General features: G+C 42.1%; 2 protein-coding genes across 5 annotated transcripts in view; both read left to right on the plus strand.

Moving 5' to 3' along the window:
* sf3b1 (splicing factor 3b, subunit 1) overlaps positions 1 to 4,266 on the plus strand; it is a 33,125-nt gene extending 28,859 nt beyond the window's left edge. For both annotated transcript variants that reach the window (XM_051958522.1, XM_022218604.2), the window contains 4 exons: positions 1,643 to 1,774; positions 1,980 to 2,252; positions 3,060 to 3,276; positions 3,814 to 4,266. In XM_051958522.1, coding sequence (XP_051814482.1) covers positions 1,643 to 1,774; positions 1,980 to 2,252; positions 3,060 to 3,276; positions 3,814 to 3,972 — 781 coding nt within the window. In that variant the 3' untranslated portion in view covers positions 3,973 to 4,266. The remainder of the gene's footprint in view (positions 1 to 1,642; positions 1,775 to 1,979; positions 2,253 to 3,059; positions 3,277 to 3,813) is intronic.
* Positions 4,267 to 6,104: 1,838 nt separating this feature from the next.
* Positions 6,105 to 17,952, plus strand: part of ankrd44 (ankyrin repeat domain 44) — a 51,549-nt gene continuing 39,701 nt past the window's right edge. For 2 of the 3 annotated variants that reach the window (XM_051958642.1, XM_051958643.1), the window contains exon 1: positions 6,106 to 6,899. In XM_051958642.1, coding sequence (XP_051814602.1) covers positions 6,873 to 6,899 — 27 coding nt within the window. In that variant the 5' untranslated portion in view covers positions 6,106 to 6,872. Of the gene's footprint in view, positions 6,900 to 17,952 lie in introns of all 3 variants that reach the window. The other variant, XM_051958641.1, reaches the window with a different exon arrangement.

Genomic DNA, 17,952 nt, shown 5'->3' on the forward strand with positions numbered 1-17,952 from the left:
ATTAAGTGATAGATTGGGCTAGATATCAAAAGATTAGGATATGGGTCTAGGAAAGAGAGGAGGCACAGACGGTGAATTTATGTTTGGTTTTAACACCATATATTGTGAATATTTTAGTTAGTGGACAACAAATGATAAACAAACAACAATAACAATTAGACAGTGAAAGAGGAAATATGAATGGTCATTCAGTGTAAATATAGGAAAATAGAAAAGTTCTTAGTCACCATATGTACAATTAGCAAGTTTCAATATTCCAATACATTAAAGAAAATAATGCGGAATGCACAGTTCATACGCAAGTGTTCACTGGTTTAGTTCAAACAGTTCGTAAGGGAAAGGAACCGAAAAGTTCCTTTTGGGTTCTGGAGAGTTCATGTATGAAGGGGATTCAGTTTCGTTCAGTTCATTTGCACAGTTGGAGTGACAGTTCATACGACCCGCAATGATTTTTAATATCCAGAGGGAAGCGTGAGAGTGAGTAGGGGGATGCGTGGATGAGGTTGGGTCGCAGACTAAAGTGCGAGTGCATGAGTGTGCAAAGGGGTGGCTACGAGAGCCTCCTACCAGCCCGGACAGAGCAGGTTGGGGTTCCTGGCAGGAATCTCCAGTTGAGTTGAGATGATTCTTCTTTGGGCTAGAAGCCTTTCCTTAGCTCGCCATCAAACAAAAACCTGGCCTGTGCAAAACAGGACCAACTAAGTAAATCGGTGTGTACACAAATCAAAGTTCATTCTAAATAAACACTAATTGTACTATAAATATTCAGAAAGTAGTCAATTCATCACAAATAATGTATGAACCAAATAGACATGTCAAATTCAATTACCAAAAAGTAATATGTGCAATAATGTGCTATATTAAAGTGCTAGAGTTGTGCAAAATTAGCAATAGCAGCATTAAATTCATTTACTAATAAGGTCAGTGCGTTTACCAATGACCTAATAAATAAAGGTGCATATGCATCAACACATGTAATATTTAAACCACACTCAAATAACAAAAGGTAGCAGGTTCATTGATTGAAGTACTGTTAGCTTTGAACGTACTTTAAACAACAAAGTCACATAATGCTTGGCTAAAAACGGCACAAAATACATAAAACTACAGTGAATAATCAGCCCAGTAAATGTGCTCAATCACTGGTTAGTCCACCAACATTTGCTTTAAAAGGTTTTGAGAAACATGTCATTGGATAATTGCAAACAACCCGAGGTAAACCACTGGAGCGGCGACTGCTACATGCTAAGTGCCAAGTTTAGACTCACCACCTCCGGTTTTCTATCAATCGCAACGCTCTGTTGACACAGTCCGGCACTGGTAGTTGGCTCTATAAAGTTAGCAAGTAAGCATTTAACTTAGCATGTCATTAGTGCAGCATTTTGGACAAAATCGAATAAAAACCCACCTCGAGCAGCAAACAAACAGTCCTCCCCTCGCATACACAGGCGACTGACTGCCCCCGGCACATAGTAACTACCGGCTTTATGGTCACATGACCAAAGCCAAACTTCCCACGGAAGCACGGAACGTAACAAAGATCAGTACAGAGGCAAGAGCATACACTTCTACAACAGGCGGTGTTTGACACCAGTGTTACATTGTACATCTCTGGATGCTTTCTAACCTTCCTTCCTTCCAGGGGAGCTGAGTACGTGTCTGCCAGGGAGTGGATGAGGATTTGTTTTGAGCTGCTGGAGCTGCTGAAGGCTCACAAGAAGGCGATCCGTAGAGCCACCGTCAACACATTCGGATACATCGCTAAAGCTATCGGGTGAGTCTGACTGAACACTTCTATTGGACGTTTCTGTCCACATCCATGGGCTCAGAACTCATGGATGAATCCTTGAAGGATGTAGAGCTTAGATTTGAATATGTACCACCAGAGATGAACAGAATCTGGTCCAGTGAGAGCAGATCAACCAATCCATCGATCTGTCAGAGTAGATCTTGACTGATCCGTGTTTGTCTCCTCACAGGCCTCACGACGTCTTGGCCACTCTGCTGAACAACCTGAAGGTTCAGGAGCGTCAGAACCGGGTCTGCACCACTGTGGCTATTGCTATTGTGGCCGAGACCTGTTCCCCGTTCACGGTGCTGCCGGCCCTCATGAATGAGTACCGAGTCCCTGAACTCAACGTCCAGAACGGCGTCCTCAAGTCGCTGTCCTTCCTGTTCGAGTACATCGGAGAGATGGGCAAAGACTACATCTACGCTGTGACACCGCTGCTGGAGGACGCGCTCATGGACAGGTGGGTTCTGGTTGGTCGGTTTACCCAGCAGGACGGGTTCTGATTGGTCGGTTTACCCAGCAGGACGGGGTTCTGATTGGTCGGTTTACCCAGCAGGATGGGTTTCTGATTGGTCCAGATGATCTAACAGGAAACACTGAATGTTCCTGAGGCTCTATCAGTTCAGAGTCCAGACAGTAAATAGTTAAATGTGTTTTGACTGCAGTAATACCAATGATGACACCATTACTAATGGGTTCATTACTGTTGTTCTGTTATGCGTTGACCTGAACCTAAAGGGTGTTAGTGCTTAAACAGTCAGAAATCAATGATCTAAAGTGACACCTTCAGCCATCCAGAAGCTCAAAATGTTAAAATATATCCAACTATCACCAAGAAAAGAAGCAGAATGTCACATGTCAGCAGCTCTAAACCTAACCTGATGTAAATGGTAGTAAGAAGTGTTTCTGCTGTAGTTTAATTTCTAAGGAACGACATCTTTTACCAAGTCTATTTAAAAACAAAACGTGAAGCTGTTGGATCAACGTAGAGCAGGAGAACCGTTCAGGACCAAAGGAGGCTTCAGCAGCAGGTAGATGATCAGGTAGAACAGCGAATGGATCACTGAAAGTACTGGAAGGTAGAAGTCTGAACATGTAGGTTCTGACCCGTCTCTCTGTCTTTCTGACCCTGGTTCTGACCCGTCCCTCTGTCCTGGTGACCCTGGTTCTGACTCGTTCCTCTGTCTTTCTGACCCTGGTTCTGACCCGTCCCTCTATCCTGGTGACCCTGGTTCTGACCCGTCCCTCTGTCCTGGTGTCCCTGCAGAGACCTGGTCCACCGGCAGACGGCCAGTGCTGTGGTCCAGCACATGTCTCTGGGCGTCTACGGCTTCGGCTGTGAGGACTCTCTGAACCACCTGCTGAACTACGTGTGGCCCAACGTGTTCGAGACGTCGCCTCACGTCATCCAGGCCGTGATGGGAGCTCTGGAGGGGCTGAGGGTCGCCATCGGACCCTGTCGCATGCTGCAGTACTGCCTCCAGGTCAGGGTTCTGCCGCTCATTAGGACGCTTCATCAACACTTCACCACAGCTAGACAGAAATAAGAGTTTATTACAGACGGATGGACAGATACAGACATGTCAGGAAAGTTCTTCAGTGGAGTCCTGACTTCTCCAGATCAACACTCATAGTCTCTAAAGTCAACGTTTTCCTCAGCACGAACACGGTCTGAACAAGAGACTGATGAAGACCAGAAACAGTGTAGCTTCATACAGGTACATCAGCATAGGTGTTACCTCTGGTCTGCTGCTGGTTAGACCTGGTTCCTCAGAGCTTCATGGAAAATTACTGAGCACATATAAATCCACACAGTTCTAAATGAATAAGAACATCAACCATCAAATACAATTGTTTTCATAACAACATGACACAAAGGTAAGGAGATAAAGTTGTAAAGACGTTTATAGAACGTTTGAGGTGAACTGAGTCCTGATTTATTTGTGCAGATCTTTGATTAAAACCTGTCAGACTCTATTCATCCTAAACGTGAACAATAAAGTGTGTGTTGAATCCTGCAGGGTCTGTTCCATCCAGCCAGGAAGGTGAGGGATGTCTACTGGAAGATCTACAACTCCATCTACATCGGCTCTCAGGACGCTCTGATCGCTCACTACCCGCAGGTCTACAACGACGACAAGAACGTGTACGTCCGCTACGAGCTGGAGTACGTCCTGTAAATACCTGTCAGCACTCATCTGTCGATCCGCTGCTCCATCGTCTCTTTTTATTTAGCGCCTGAACCTTGTAGAGTCTGTACGTATTTTTTTATTTCTGGATTGAGTCAGACGAGCATTGATTTGAGGAGGCGGAACAGTCACGTCACCACGTTTTAAATATCTGGATAATTTTGTTCGTGTGTATTGATTATTGATAGGTACCGCCCAACACCTTGTCCATGTTTCACAGCTCCTATGTTCTTCTTAGATCCATGCTTTATTTAACCAAATAAAACGTTTGTGTATAAAAATCCATTTCTGCTCTCAGTGAGTTTTATTTCCTCATAGAACTGCATGTAAGACACTTACACTGATCCATACACAGGAAGTCATGAAAATAACGTGCTAACATGCTAGCAATAAAGTGCACATGCTCACAGTAATGATACAGTTTTAGCATGCAAATGTTGAAAATGACATGCTAGCATAATCAGAGCAACTCAAACAATAAAATGTTAGCATACTAATAACGAAGAGCTGATGTGGTCACAGTAACCAAGTGCTAACATCCTAACAATGAAGAGCTAACATGCAGATAAAACATACTGATATGCTCATAGCAACAAAGTGGCAACATGCTAGCAGTAACATGCTAGCAGGCTCAAAGTAATAATTTGCTCACTATAGCATGCTAACATGTTCACAATAATATGCTAAGAGTAGCATGCTAACATGTTTACAATAATATGCTCATAGTAGCATGCTAACATAATAATATGCTCAGAGTAGCATGCTAACATGTTTACAACAATATGCTCATAGTAGCATGCTAACATATTTACAATAATGTGCTCATATTAGCATGCTAACATATTTACAATAATATGCTCATATTAGCATGCTAACATATTTAAAATAATATGCTCATATTAGCATGCTAACATATTTATAATATGCTCATAGTAGCATGCTAACATTTATAATAATATGCTATTATGCTAACATATTTATAATAATATACTATAATAGTATATTAGTGATAATAGTAAGCTACATTAATCATGATTATTTCGATAAAATAACAGGAATGTACGTACATATATTTACTGAAGTATAAGTTTGAGGTATTTGTACTTACTATACTTCATTTTGTGCTAAGTTATTGGACTCCATGACTTTAAATAAGCTAAATGTGTACAGTGAAGAACTAATCAGAGACGAGAAAGTCACTGAGTTGTTCCTCTGGGAACCATGAGAATGAAAGACGTTCCTCCAGCTATTACTTGAGATGTCTGGATTAAAGTTTCCTGGACTGGAATGTTTTCATGTTGTTTTCGTCCAGACCGAACCTCTTTCAGTTTCCCTTTTCATCTCTGGAATGCAGCTGAACATGAAAACACATGAACCACAGCAGAGTCTGATGGTAGACGAGTCACAGGAAATGAAGAAACGAGTCTTTAAGATACAACGAGGACTTTAGGTTCTAGCAGTTATAACCAGGACTAGAATTCAGTAAGAAGGTTCTAAGACCAGTCAAGAGGTAGGTTAGAGGATGGAGACCTGGTTACTGGTTTAGGTTAGAGCTGGTTGTGACGATCAGCTACATCTGCAGAGAATAAACAGGTTTAGAACCTGCCTGACAGGAAGAACCTGGGATCAAATAGGAGCAGTGATGAAGTCAACTTAGAACTTAAACATTTACAAAATAAACAGCAAACTGAACAAATATTTCATTTATACATCATCTCTTTTGACAAATTGTACATATTTTATACAGAATATACAGTAAATGACTTGTAGCTGATAATTATATGACCTATTAAATAAATTAAATAAGTACTGTGTATGCAGTTTATATATGTCAACAGACAGATTTTACTAATTTCTGGATGATAATCATCATCTGTAGCTGAAGGTAGGAGGAAATGTTGATGGTTTTTCATTATGAAGTAAAGGAGATAGATAGATAGATAGATAGACAGACAGACAGACAGACAGACAGACAGACAGACAGATAATTATATTATAATGTGAGGACTGTGAATAATGTTCTCTGTGTTCCATTGACTGAATAATCCAATCCAGAGGTTGGTGAATCTGAACATCTGGTTTTATTATTATCATATTTTCTTTATTATTTTTGGTGTTTCTGTGTTCTGTTTTATGGAGTCATTCTGTGTTTCTGTTGCTGTGTTTTCTGTGTTGGTCTTTTTTTAATGTCTGTTTTCCTGATTTTTTTTTTCCACGCTGTCCCTCAGTCTGACCTACATGAAGACAGGATGGATGTTAGATGATCTGGTCTCCTCACTGTTCCTCTGTGGTCCAGTGGATGGACTGTAGATGATCTAATGGTCTAGTAGGTGGACTGTAGATGATCTAATGGTCCAGTAGATGGACTGTAGATGTTCCTCTGTGGTCCAGTAGATGGCAGCAGAGAGGAGCTGCTGTTGATGCTGAGGAAGCTTCTCCTCACTTCTGCATCAGCCGCTCCAGCACCGACTTCCTGTCAGACCTGCAGCCTTCAGCCGCTGCCTCTGCACCGGGCAGCAGGAGGCTTGTGTCGGCGGCTCGGAGGGACGTCTGGAGCTCCAGCAGCAGCAGAACCAGAACCGGAACCAGTGGCCGTAGATGACGATAGCTCGCCCCGGAGGCTCCAGCCGTTCCTGCTCCGCCTCCCCGCCTCTCCGAGCGGCCGTCGCGGCTCCGCAGCGCCGCAGATAGCGTCAGTGGAGCGGGGCTGCCGGCCCTGATGCTCGGCCCGGCCTGCACCGCCACCCGCCACCCGAGTGCCCGATAGGGAACCGCAGAGGCGCCACATCCAGCCGGCCCGAGGCCCCCAGGAAGGCCGTAGAAAGGAGCGGCGCAGCGGCAGCACCGACCCGCAGGGAGCCGCAGCCGGAGGTGGATGATCCGCCCCGGAGATGGCTGTTCTCAAGCTGGCGGAGCAGGTAGGAAGGACCGCTAGCTAGCTTAGCATCCGCAGCATCCCTCCGACTGCCAGGCTCCGCTTTGTGTTTCTGGGATGAAATGGGTTTAATTTGGGGCTAAATTAAACCGAACCTCTGGACTTCCTGTACTTCTGTCCGGAGGTTTGGTTTAACCCCAAATTAAACCCATTTATTTACCCCTAAATTAAATCCACTTCATCCCGCAGACGATGAACAGAGAACCGCCAGAATCTACAGAAAGTGGACGTTAAAGTGAGATTTTATCTGAAATGTTCCGTTAAATGAGGACACAACATCTCTGGTACTTCCTTCCTCAAACTGCAGTACTGACAGAGTACACGGTAGAAGTACTGCAGTATTTCCTTCAAAGTTAAATATTCTCCTTTTTACTGAACTACAGCCTCACAAACACTCAACATTTAGTCAGAATAAAGGAACTGAGGATAAAATTCATCTGATTACACGTTTTAGCATTAGGAATATAATTATACATTAAAATGTTGAATTAATTAAAGAAAAAAATCACAATATCTGAAAAACAACCCGCTTGCATGACAGCAGAGCTAGCTTTAGCTGCTAGTTTCACACTTTATCAAGATTTAAAAATATATTTTCCTCAAATATTTTAAGACAACATAATTTAAACTAAATATTAAATTGTATCACAGAAGATAGTGTAAAATACTAGCCTAGCTGCACTAGACCCAGGTCTGAAGACACAAGGGTCTAGGAACTCTGGACAGGGAGGGAGGCGGCTAAAAGGTTGTCTTTCAAATCACTCTGCAGCAATTGGGTAGGTATACAACCAATCAGCGCAACGAATAGGCTGACGTAGTTCCTAGAGCGACGGAAATCAGAGGATGCGGTAGTTCGGTGAAGCCTTATTTATGGGCTGCATCCAGATCTCCACCCTCTGGACTTGCAGACTGAGCCCTCGCGGACTTCAGTCATACGTAATGTGACGTCTTTACTGTCATCACGTAAAGTCTGCAAGAGCGGGAGTCTACAGCATTATGAATGGAGCTAATAGACTTGGAGTCCGTTTCAGTCGTTTCCGTGACACTGTTTGAAAAACTATCATGTATACACTAATCACAGCAGCACTTACATTGGAGGACTTGCTTTCGTACTTTTTCCGCCATTATTTTTCTCAGCTCATGATTTCGGCGTCAGACTGCACAGCTTTTATAGGCCAGACGCAATAAAAAAATAGAAAAATTTAAACGTCACGTCCGTACTGCAATGAATTGTGGGTAATCAAACTGGTGAAGTCTGCAGAAGTCTGCACCCCAAGCAGACTCTCTGGAAGTCTGCAGAAAGTCCGCTTGAGGCCCCTTGTGGACTGGATGAATTGTGGATTTGGACAGCCCTCAGCACTCCCAGACTTCCCGTGAATGCGCCCGTAAAGTCCGCAAGTTCGCAAGTGCGGTGAAGTCCAGAGATTTGGATTCAGCCATACAGTCAATGGGTGAAGCTCAAGTATATTACAGACATGTTAACAGAAAGATTATTCAGAGTCGGTGCTAATGGAGTTCAACGACTGTTGTCGTTTTTGTTGTCGACCCTGACAGAGAATTAAATTCGTTGCCGTGGGTTGTCTAGCGCGGCTAGGCTAGTTGTTTCCGGTTGTTTCTGTCAGAATCGTCGCGCCTCTGTCATCACTTAGTTACGCCCGCCTTCTGACTCTACACTTCATGGTGATTGGTCCGGCCAGTTTTAGGAGAATCCAGCCTCGAGGCTTACCGAGGGTAACTAGACCCACCCTGGCAGAGAATTAAATTCGTTGCCGTGGGTTGTCTAGCATGGCTAGGCTAGTAAACTACTGCTTCTACAAGCTGCCGAGGCTAGAAGCTAACTAGCTTAGCGGACTTAATGTGATGATTTTTTTTTATTCATATTTTAATTTATGTAATTCATAATAAAATAAACAACCTCCATGGTACAAATGAACAGCAGATATAAAGATAAAGACTGTAAATAATGTTTGAGATTGAGCAGACATTCAGAGCAGATATTAATTAGCAATGAGGCTAACTATCAAATAAATGAGTCTGCAGATAAACGCAGTTGTACACAAGTTAAAGAGCCTTTCTTAAAGCTAACTAGTGAAAAGCTAACTAGCAGAATGCTCTTTTAAAAGTGTATTAGTTAAAAGCAAACTAGCTAAGGATCCTTCTAAAAGCTAACTAGCATAGAGCTAAGTAGCTGAGAGCCATTTCAAAATCTGACTAGGAAAAGCTGACTACATAGGCTTCTTTCTAAAAGCTAACTAGATAGGCTTCTTTCTAAAAGCTAACTAGATAGGTTTCTTTCTAAAAGCTAACTAGCCAAGCATCTCTCTGAAAGTGAATTAGTTTAAAGCTAACTAGCTAGATGGCCTTCTAAAAGAAACTAGCAAAAAGCTAAGTAGCCAAGCATCTTTGTCAACGCTAACTAGCTAAAACCCAACTAGTAGAGAACCCTTTGAAAAGCTAACTAGTTAAAAACTAACTAGCTAGGTGGCCTGAAAAGAAACTAGCAATAAGCTAAGTAGTGAAGCATCTTTCTCAAAGCTAATTAGCTTAAAGCTAACTAGCTGAGGGACATTTCCAAAGCTAACTAGGTAAGATCTAACTACATAGGTTTCTTTTTAAACACTAACCAGCTAGTCGTCTTTCTAGCAGCTAACAGGCTAACAGCTATCTAGTGTAGCTCAGCAGAGGAGCCTCAGACCTGGTTTCCAGGGATTTTATTCAGCAATTCAGCTGAGAGTTAATAAATATTTCTACATGTTTGCCTCCTGATTATTAATAATTAATATTAACTAATTAATAAAGGATCTGCTGGTCCTAATGGACAACAGAACGCTGTTTTAGAGATGCTGGATTTTCTTTGGTCTTTGAAGTGAATCATTCTGAGGTTCTGATAGAATTAAAACATCAGTTTTTAATTTTTATTTTTGATCATTTATTCTTTACAAACCAAACAGTCGACTGATTATTGAGATAATTACCAGATTTATACATAATGGACTTTAATTAATACTTTAAATCCACATTAATGATTTTACTCTTATGTTGCTACTGAAGCAGCTCCTTTATTGTGTTTTATTGGAAAGTTTATCTCAGTAACGATGTGAATTATTCCTGGTAGAATGCAGGTTTATAGTGTTTTATTAGGACATTTATCTCAGTAACGATGTGAATTATTCCCATCAGAATGCAGACTTCGTGTCCGTGATGCTGGAATGTTCAGACTTCAAACCTTCATCTCTGATATTCGTCTTTCCAAGGAGACAGAACTTCAAACTGTTCAGTCTCAAAAACTATTAAAGTTCATAAAGAGCAGATATTGTGCAGCAGTTATGTCAAACTGTCTATAAAATGAATAAATCCTGAATAAATTCACCAATAAACCAGATAGTCCACTGATAAAAATGTAAGTTAGTGTTAAAAACGAAGCTAAAAAAGTTGTATACAAAAGTCACGACTAAATCAGGATAAATATAAAGAAATATATATATTAATCTGATTTGTTAACGAGATTAAAGAATTGATTGATTGATGACCCGATTGATTAATCAGTGTTTTCATTCTGACTCTGAGATGGGCTGTGGTCCTGATCTGTCGTATCTGATGCGTCTGATGGAATGGTTGAGTGTTTTTCTGTCTGCTGAAGCACTTCCTGTTTTGCTGAGACAACGTGCTGATGAAGCTGATAACTGGAGGATTCTTCTCCTCATCATGTGCTCCTCAGCAGCTGGAACGTCTGTTAAAGCTGCAGGAGTCACCAGACCACAGTTTCTATGTTTCTGTGTCTGAAACAGACGGATTAAAAGTCAGAAACTACAGGAAGTTGTTGACTTAAGCCGATCAGATGTGTTTTAAACCTCTGCAGCTTCCTGTCTCTGCTGCAGTTCAACCATCAACCTGGTTTCTGGTTCTGACTGATTTTAACTCACTGTGGGTCGTTTTTAATCTGCAGCTCCGAACATCTGAAGAGTCTCATCCAGATCATGGAAGTCGTAGGAGCTTCAGGATCAAACCAGCAGTTGGTTTATTACTGAAGCTCCTGCAACTTCCAGAGAAAGACAGAACTGTGAATAACATTTGAGACTGAGCTGACATTTAGAGCAGATATAAATTAGTGACTGTCAAATTAATGAGTCTGAGGATAAATACAACATTTTTCTGTTAAAACGCCCTTCTAAAAACTAACTAATGAAAAGCTAACTAGATAAAAGCTAACAAGATAAAAGCTAACTAGAAAGGCATCCCTCTAAAAGCTAACTAGTAAAAAACTAGCTAGATAGCCATCCTTCTAAAGGTGTTGCTAACGGTGTGTTCAGGTGTTGCTAACGGTGTTTTCAGGTGTTACTAACGTTGTGTCCAGGTGTTGCTAACGCTGTGTTCAGGTGTTGCTAACGGTGTGTTCAGGTGTTACTAACGGTGTGTGTTCAGGTGTTGCTAACGGTGTGTTCAGGTGTTACTAACGGTGTGTTCAGGTGTTGCTAACGCTGTGTTCAGGTGTTGCTAACGCTGTGTTCAGGTGTTGCTAACGGTGTGTTCAGGTGTTGCTAACTGTGTGTTCAGAAATTACTAACGGTGTGTTCAGGTGTTGCTAACGCTGTGTTCAGGTGTTGCTAACGGTGTGTTCAAGTGTTGCTAACGGTGTGTTCAGGTGTTGCTAACGGTGTGTTCAGGTGTTACTAACGGTGTGTTCAGGTGTTACTAACGCTGTGTTCAGGTGTTGCTAACGCTGTGTTCAGGTGTTGCTAACGGTGTGTTCAGAAATTACTAACGGTGTGTTCAGGTGTTGCTAACGGTGTGTTCAGGTGTTGCTAACGCTGTGTTCAGGTGTTGCTAACGCTGTGTTCAGAAATTACTAACGGTGTGTTCAGAAATTACTAACGGTGTGTTCAGGTGTTGCTAACTGTGTGTTCAGGTGTTACTAACGGTGTGTGTTCAGGTGTGGCTAACGGTGTGTCCAGGTGTTGGTAACGGTGTGTCCAGGTGTTGCTAACGGTGTGTTCAGGTGTTGCTAACGGTGTGTTCAGGTGTTGCTAACGGTGTGTCCAGGTGTTACTAACGGTGTGTCCAGGTGTTACTAACAGTGTGTTCAGGTGTTGCTAACGGTGTGTTCAGGTGTTGCTAACGGTGTGTTCAGGTGTTGCTAACAGTGTGTTCAGGTGTTGCTAACAGTGTGTTCAGGTGTTGCTAACGGTGTGTGTTCAGATGTTGCTAACGGTGTGTTCAGGTGTTGCTAACAGTGTGTTCAGGTGTTGCTAACAGTGTGTTCAGGTGTTGCTAACGGTGTGTTCAGGTGTTGCTAACGGTGTGTGTTCAGATGTTGCTAACAGTGTGTTCAGGTGTTGCTAACGGTGTGTGTTCAGGTGTTGCTAACGGTGTGTGTTCAGATGTTGCTAACGGTGTGTTCAGGTGTTGCTAACGGTGTGTTCAGGTGTTTCCACCCTGCTCTCCTTTCTGTTTGCTGAAAACACGACCTGTAGTTCAGCCGAGTCTCACTCTATCCATGACTGTTGGTCTCAGAGTCTGTTACGGCTTCACAGTTCTGTCAAGAAATGCAGAATTTTAGTTGTTTTTTTTTCAGAATATTTTCCAAATTGTTTTATTTTTACTCATCTTCCACTCAGACGTAAAATGAAGTTATTTTACTGAAATGTCTGGTTTTCAGATACAGATGAGCACTTCAAGGACCGTTGGACAGCGACATTATCGTAAACCAGATAATGTTAGCTTCCACATTAGCCTGGACAAGATGATGTTTGCGGGCTGCACAGTAGAGTAGTGGTTAGCCTGGGATCTTTCTGCATGGAGTTTGCATGTTCTCCCTGTGCATGCGTGGGTTTTCTCTGGGTACTCCGGCTTCCTCCCACAGTTAGACCGTCCAGAAAAACGCGGGCAAAAATCCTTGATTATGCGAGGTTTTTATGCCATTTTATGTGGGGAAATTGCAGATAATTGCAAAGTATGCGAATAGTTGTGAAATATGCAAAAATATGCGCGATTCACCTGCCGTCTGGCCTTGGAGTGATGAGTCCTCTAATCAGACACTGGGTCTGCTGTGGGGTTACTGGACTGACAGTCTGTGGTCTGGGAGGGGGAGAAGCTCACAGCAGCACCTGCTGCTGGTTGAGGACAGTAACTGCAGAATGATCCCAATTTTCCTGTCAGAGTCTCCAAAACGACAGAAAAAGTCGCTAGATGTGTCGCTAGTCACTTTTGACAAAAAAAGTCGCTAGGAAGCTTTGGAAAGTTGCTAGATTTAGTGAGTAAGTCGCTAAGTTGGCAACCCTGCCGCTGCGCTCCGCATCAGCTCGTGCTTCTAGTGTGTGTGTGAATGTGCGAACTGATGACGTCAGGCCGGGCGTCACATAAAAACTCACAACTCCATTTATATCGGTTATAGTTTTCTCATTTTATGCGGAAATTGTGAAATCAAGCGGGACCCGCGTATTTCTCTTTTTTTCGTGGAAATGTGAGATTCTTGCGGGAATTATGTGCTGTTTTGCAGGGATTATGCAGCCTTTTGGGAAATAATTGACCCCCGCATAATCAGCAGCATTTTGGTGATTAATGCGGGAATTCATGCGATCGCATAATCACGTTTTTCTGGAGGGTCTACACAGTCCAAAAACATGCTGAGGTTAATTGGTTACTCTAAATTGTCCGTAGGTGTGAATGTGAGTGTGATTGTGTGTCTGTATATGTAGCCCTGTGACAGACTGGTGACCTGTCCAGGGTGTCCCCTGCCTTCACCCGAGTCAGCTGGGATAGACTCCAGCACCCCCCATGACCCTAGTGAGGATAAAGCGGTGCATAGAGGATGGATGGATGGATGGATGAATGGTTGGATGGATGGATGGATGGTTGATGGATGGATGGATGGATGGATGCATGGATGGATGATGGATGGATGGATGCATGGATGGATGGATGATGATGTTTGCTGCCACATTAGCCTAGACAATGTTAGCTTCTACATTAGCCTAGACATGCTAATGTTAGCATCTACATTAGCCTCGACAAGATAATGTTTGCGGCCACATGAGTCTAAATAAGCTAATATTAGCTTCACCTGGACAAGATAGTGTTTGCTGTCACATTAGCCTAGAAAAGATATTAGCTTCCACATTACCCTAGAGAAGCTAATGTTAGCTTCTATATTGGCCAAGACAAGCTATTGTTTGCGGCAACGTTAGCCTAAACATGTTAGCTGCTACGTTAGCCTAATAAATCTTTCCTCTCTGGGTTAGGGTTCTGGTTTCAGACTCTTTAAATATGAGGATTTGCTGGTTTTCTCTGATTAATATTAATTTAAACTGATTATTTCCGACTGTTAAACTGGAATCAACACCTTTGGAACTATTTTTCTATCTGATAAATGGACTAAAGCTTATAACTGATAATTCATCAGAAATTCACCAAAAACAAAATGTTTGCAACGATCAGGCCCCGAGGCCACGAGTCACTCAGCTGTGACCAGCAGTCATGTGACAGGAAGTATCAGACTAAACTGCAGGCAGTGTTTCCACAGGTTAAATGTAAATAGTAAAACATTTATGTCTTGCAGCGCCACAGTTACAGTACTGATGATCTGTGAGCGTCTGGAAAACACCGAATATGTATGATATATATTTTTCATTTTCTGAAGAATCAATCATCAAATGAATCACTTTTTTAGGAGCTTCAGTTACTTAGTTTTTCTTTTTCTGGTTTCCATCGTTCTCTCTCCTCCATCCAGGACTTAGAAACACACCTGTCTGTCTGCTACCTGCAGGAAGTGATGAGATGACGAGGCACAGATCGGTCACAGGAAGTCGTGTTGCATTTTTAAGCAGAAGTGAAACGCTGCTCTGCGGTCGGTTCCTCTTTTAGGGTTCTGAGAAGAAGAAGCTGTGCAACAGGAAGTAGGCAGAAACCCACAGGAAGTAGCGATTAATACTGCCAGTGTTTTGATCAGTGACAGATCTGTTCAGCAGATTAGACTGTTAGATGTTAGTCAGAGGTTTCTATGTTTATCACGATGAGCATTTACTTCACCCTACAGTTTATTTACAGGAAACCATTTTATCTGTATATTAAATTTATTGTTTTGTCGTGTTTTAAGAGCATCTCACATTATAGCTCATTATGAGTTAGTGCTGTTAGTTAAAGCAAGCTAATATTAGCATTTAAGTTAGCATGAACCAGATTACTTTAGCTGCCTAAACAAAATAATGTTAGCCATCATATTAGCCTAACAAAGATTATTTTATAATACTGCCTGTATGTTAGCCTATACATGATAAATTAGCTGCTGTGTTAGCCTTAATAGGAAAATTTTAGCTTAAACAGGACAACATTAGCCCTAACAAGATAGCATTAGCTGCTAAATTCGCCTACACGAATAGCATTAGCTGAAGCACAATAATGTTTGCTTTAATAAGGTGACATTTGTTGCTATTTTAAGTTACACAAGATAGTGTTAACCGTAGCATTAGCCTCACCAAGATAATGGTAGCTGCTACGTTAGCCTAAATGAGATCATGTTAGCCACTATATTAGCCTAAACAAGATGATGTTAGCTGCTAAGTTTGCCTCATCAATGTAAACAGTAGCTGCTACATTATCCTAAACAAAATAATGTTAGCTGCTCCATTAGCCTAACTAAGACAATGGTTAGTCTAATGCTGCTACATTAGCCTCAGCAAAATAATGGTAGCTGCTACATTAGCCTAAACAAGATAATAGTAGCTGCTATATTAGCTTAACCAAGATAATAGTAGCTACTACATTAGCCTAACCAAGATTAAAACAAGATGATGCTGACTGGTACATTAGCCTAAACAAATTGATGTTAGCTGCTACATTAGCCTAAACGATATGATGTTAGCTGCTACATTAGCCTAACTGAGCTGATGTTAGCTGCTACATTAACCTAACTGAGCTGATGTTAGCTGTTAACATTAGCCTAACTGAGCTAATGTTAGCTGCTAACATTAGCCTAACTGAGCTGATGCTAGCTGCTAACATTAGCCTAACTGAGCTGATGTTAGCTGCTACATTAACCTAACTGAGCTGATGTTAGCTGCTAACATTAGCCTAACTGAGCTGATGTTAGCTGCTACATCAGCCTAAACAAGATAATAATCAGCTGTTGTTCATGACGACTGCACACCTGGTGGATAAACAAAATAAAGTAGATAAAGTTTCCGTTTACTGAGCCTTTTAAACAGATTTAGTGAATGAAATGGATTAAATAATCAACATAACGTTAATCAGACAATTAGTACCTGAAGCTAAACGGTCCTGTTAGCAGAGATTAGCTGTTCTTTTAACCTCTTAAGCCCGGTCGGCCCACGGGTGGGCCGAAGAAATCCCGGCGTTTTTTTCTGAAAATATGGCCAGGGCTTAAGAGGTTAAATCCTAATGTAGCCTGCAGGTCGGTGGGTTCAACATCCAGCATGTTGTTGTTCAGGTTCTGTGTGAGCTCAGGGCCTCTGTTTACCTCTTCAACATTAAATAAGGGCCTGGAGATGTGACCTCCGTGTGTTCTCTGCATGTTCTCTGCATGTTCTCTGCATGTTCTCTGCTCAGGCATGTTGTTTTCTGATCGTATCTCCAGAGAATGTTCTGATAGAAGACGAGTTCAGAAACGGCTGCATTTTTGTATCTGTAAACAACAGCTTCATGGCGTGGGAAGATCCGAACGCTTTGTCACGTCTCCTTTCTGATGAAGCGCTACATACACACGTGGACAAAATTGTTGGTACCCCTCAGTTAAAGAAGGAAAAACCCACAATTCTCACTGAAATCACTTGAAACTCACAAAAGTAACAATAAATAAAAATTTATTGAAAATTAAATCATCAAAATCAGCCATCACTTTTGAATTGTTGATTAACATAATTATTTAAAAAAACAAACTAATGAAATAGGGCTGGACAAAAATGATGGTACCCATAACTTAATATTTTGTTGCACAACCTTTTGAGGCAATCACTGCAATTAAACGATTTCTGTATTTGTCAATGAGCGTTCTGCAGCTGTCAACAGGTATTTTGGCCCACTCCTCATGAGCAAACAGCTCCAGTTGTCTCAGGTTTGATGGGTGTCTTCTCCAAATGGCATGTTTCAGCTCCTTCCACATATGTTCAATGGGATTCAGATCTGGGCTCATAGAAGGCCACTTTAGAATAGTCCAACGCTTTTCTCTCAGCCATTCTTGGGTGTTTTTGGCTGTGTGTTTTGGATGGTTGTCCTGTTGGAAGACCCATGACCTGCGACTGAGACCAAGCTTTCTGACACGAGGCAGCACATTTCTCTCCAGAATGCCTTGATAGTCTTCAGATTTCATCGTACCTTGCACACTTTCAAGACACCCTGTGCCAGATGCAGCAAAGCAGCCCCAAAACATTACTGAGCCTCCTCCATGTTTCACCGTAGGGACAGTGTTCTTTTCTTCGTATGCTTGGTTTTTGAGTCTATGAACATAGAGTTGATGTGCCTTACCAAAAAGCTCCAGTTTGGTCTCATCTGTCCAAAGGACATTCTCCCACAAGCTTTGTGGCTTGTCAACATGCATTTTTGCAAATTCCAGTCTGGCTTTTTTATGAGTTTTTTTCAGCAGTGGCGTCCTCCTTGGTCGTCTCCCATGAAGTCCACTTTGGCTCAAACAACGACGAATGGTGCGATCTGACACTGATGTACCTTGGCCTTGGAGTTCACCTTTAATTTCTTTGGAGGTTGCTCTGGGCTCTTTGGATACAATTCCAACGATCCGTCTCTTCAATTTGTCATCAATTTTCCTCTTGCGGCCACGTCCAGGGAGGTTGGCTACTGTCCCGTGGGTCTTGAACTTCTGAATAATATGAGCCACTGTTGTCACAGGAACTTCAAGCTGTTTAGAGATGGTCTTATAGCCTTTACCTTTAAGATGTTTGTCTATCATTTTTTTTCGGATGTCCTGGGACAATTCTCTCCTTCGCTTTCTGTTGTCCATGTTCAGTGTGGTACACACCTTTTCACCAAACAGCAGGGTGACTACTTGTCTCCCTTTAAATAGGCAGACT

The sequence above is a fragment of the Acanthochromis polyacanthus genome, chromosome 14 (genome assembly GCF_021347895.1).
Source record: "Acanthochromis polyacanthus isolate Apoly-LR-REF ecotype Palm Island chromosome 14, KAUST_Apoly_ChrSc, whole genome shotgun sequence".
NCBI lineage: Eukaryota > Metazoa > Chordata > Actinopteri > Pomacentridae > Acanthochromis > Acanthochromis polyacanthus.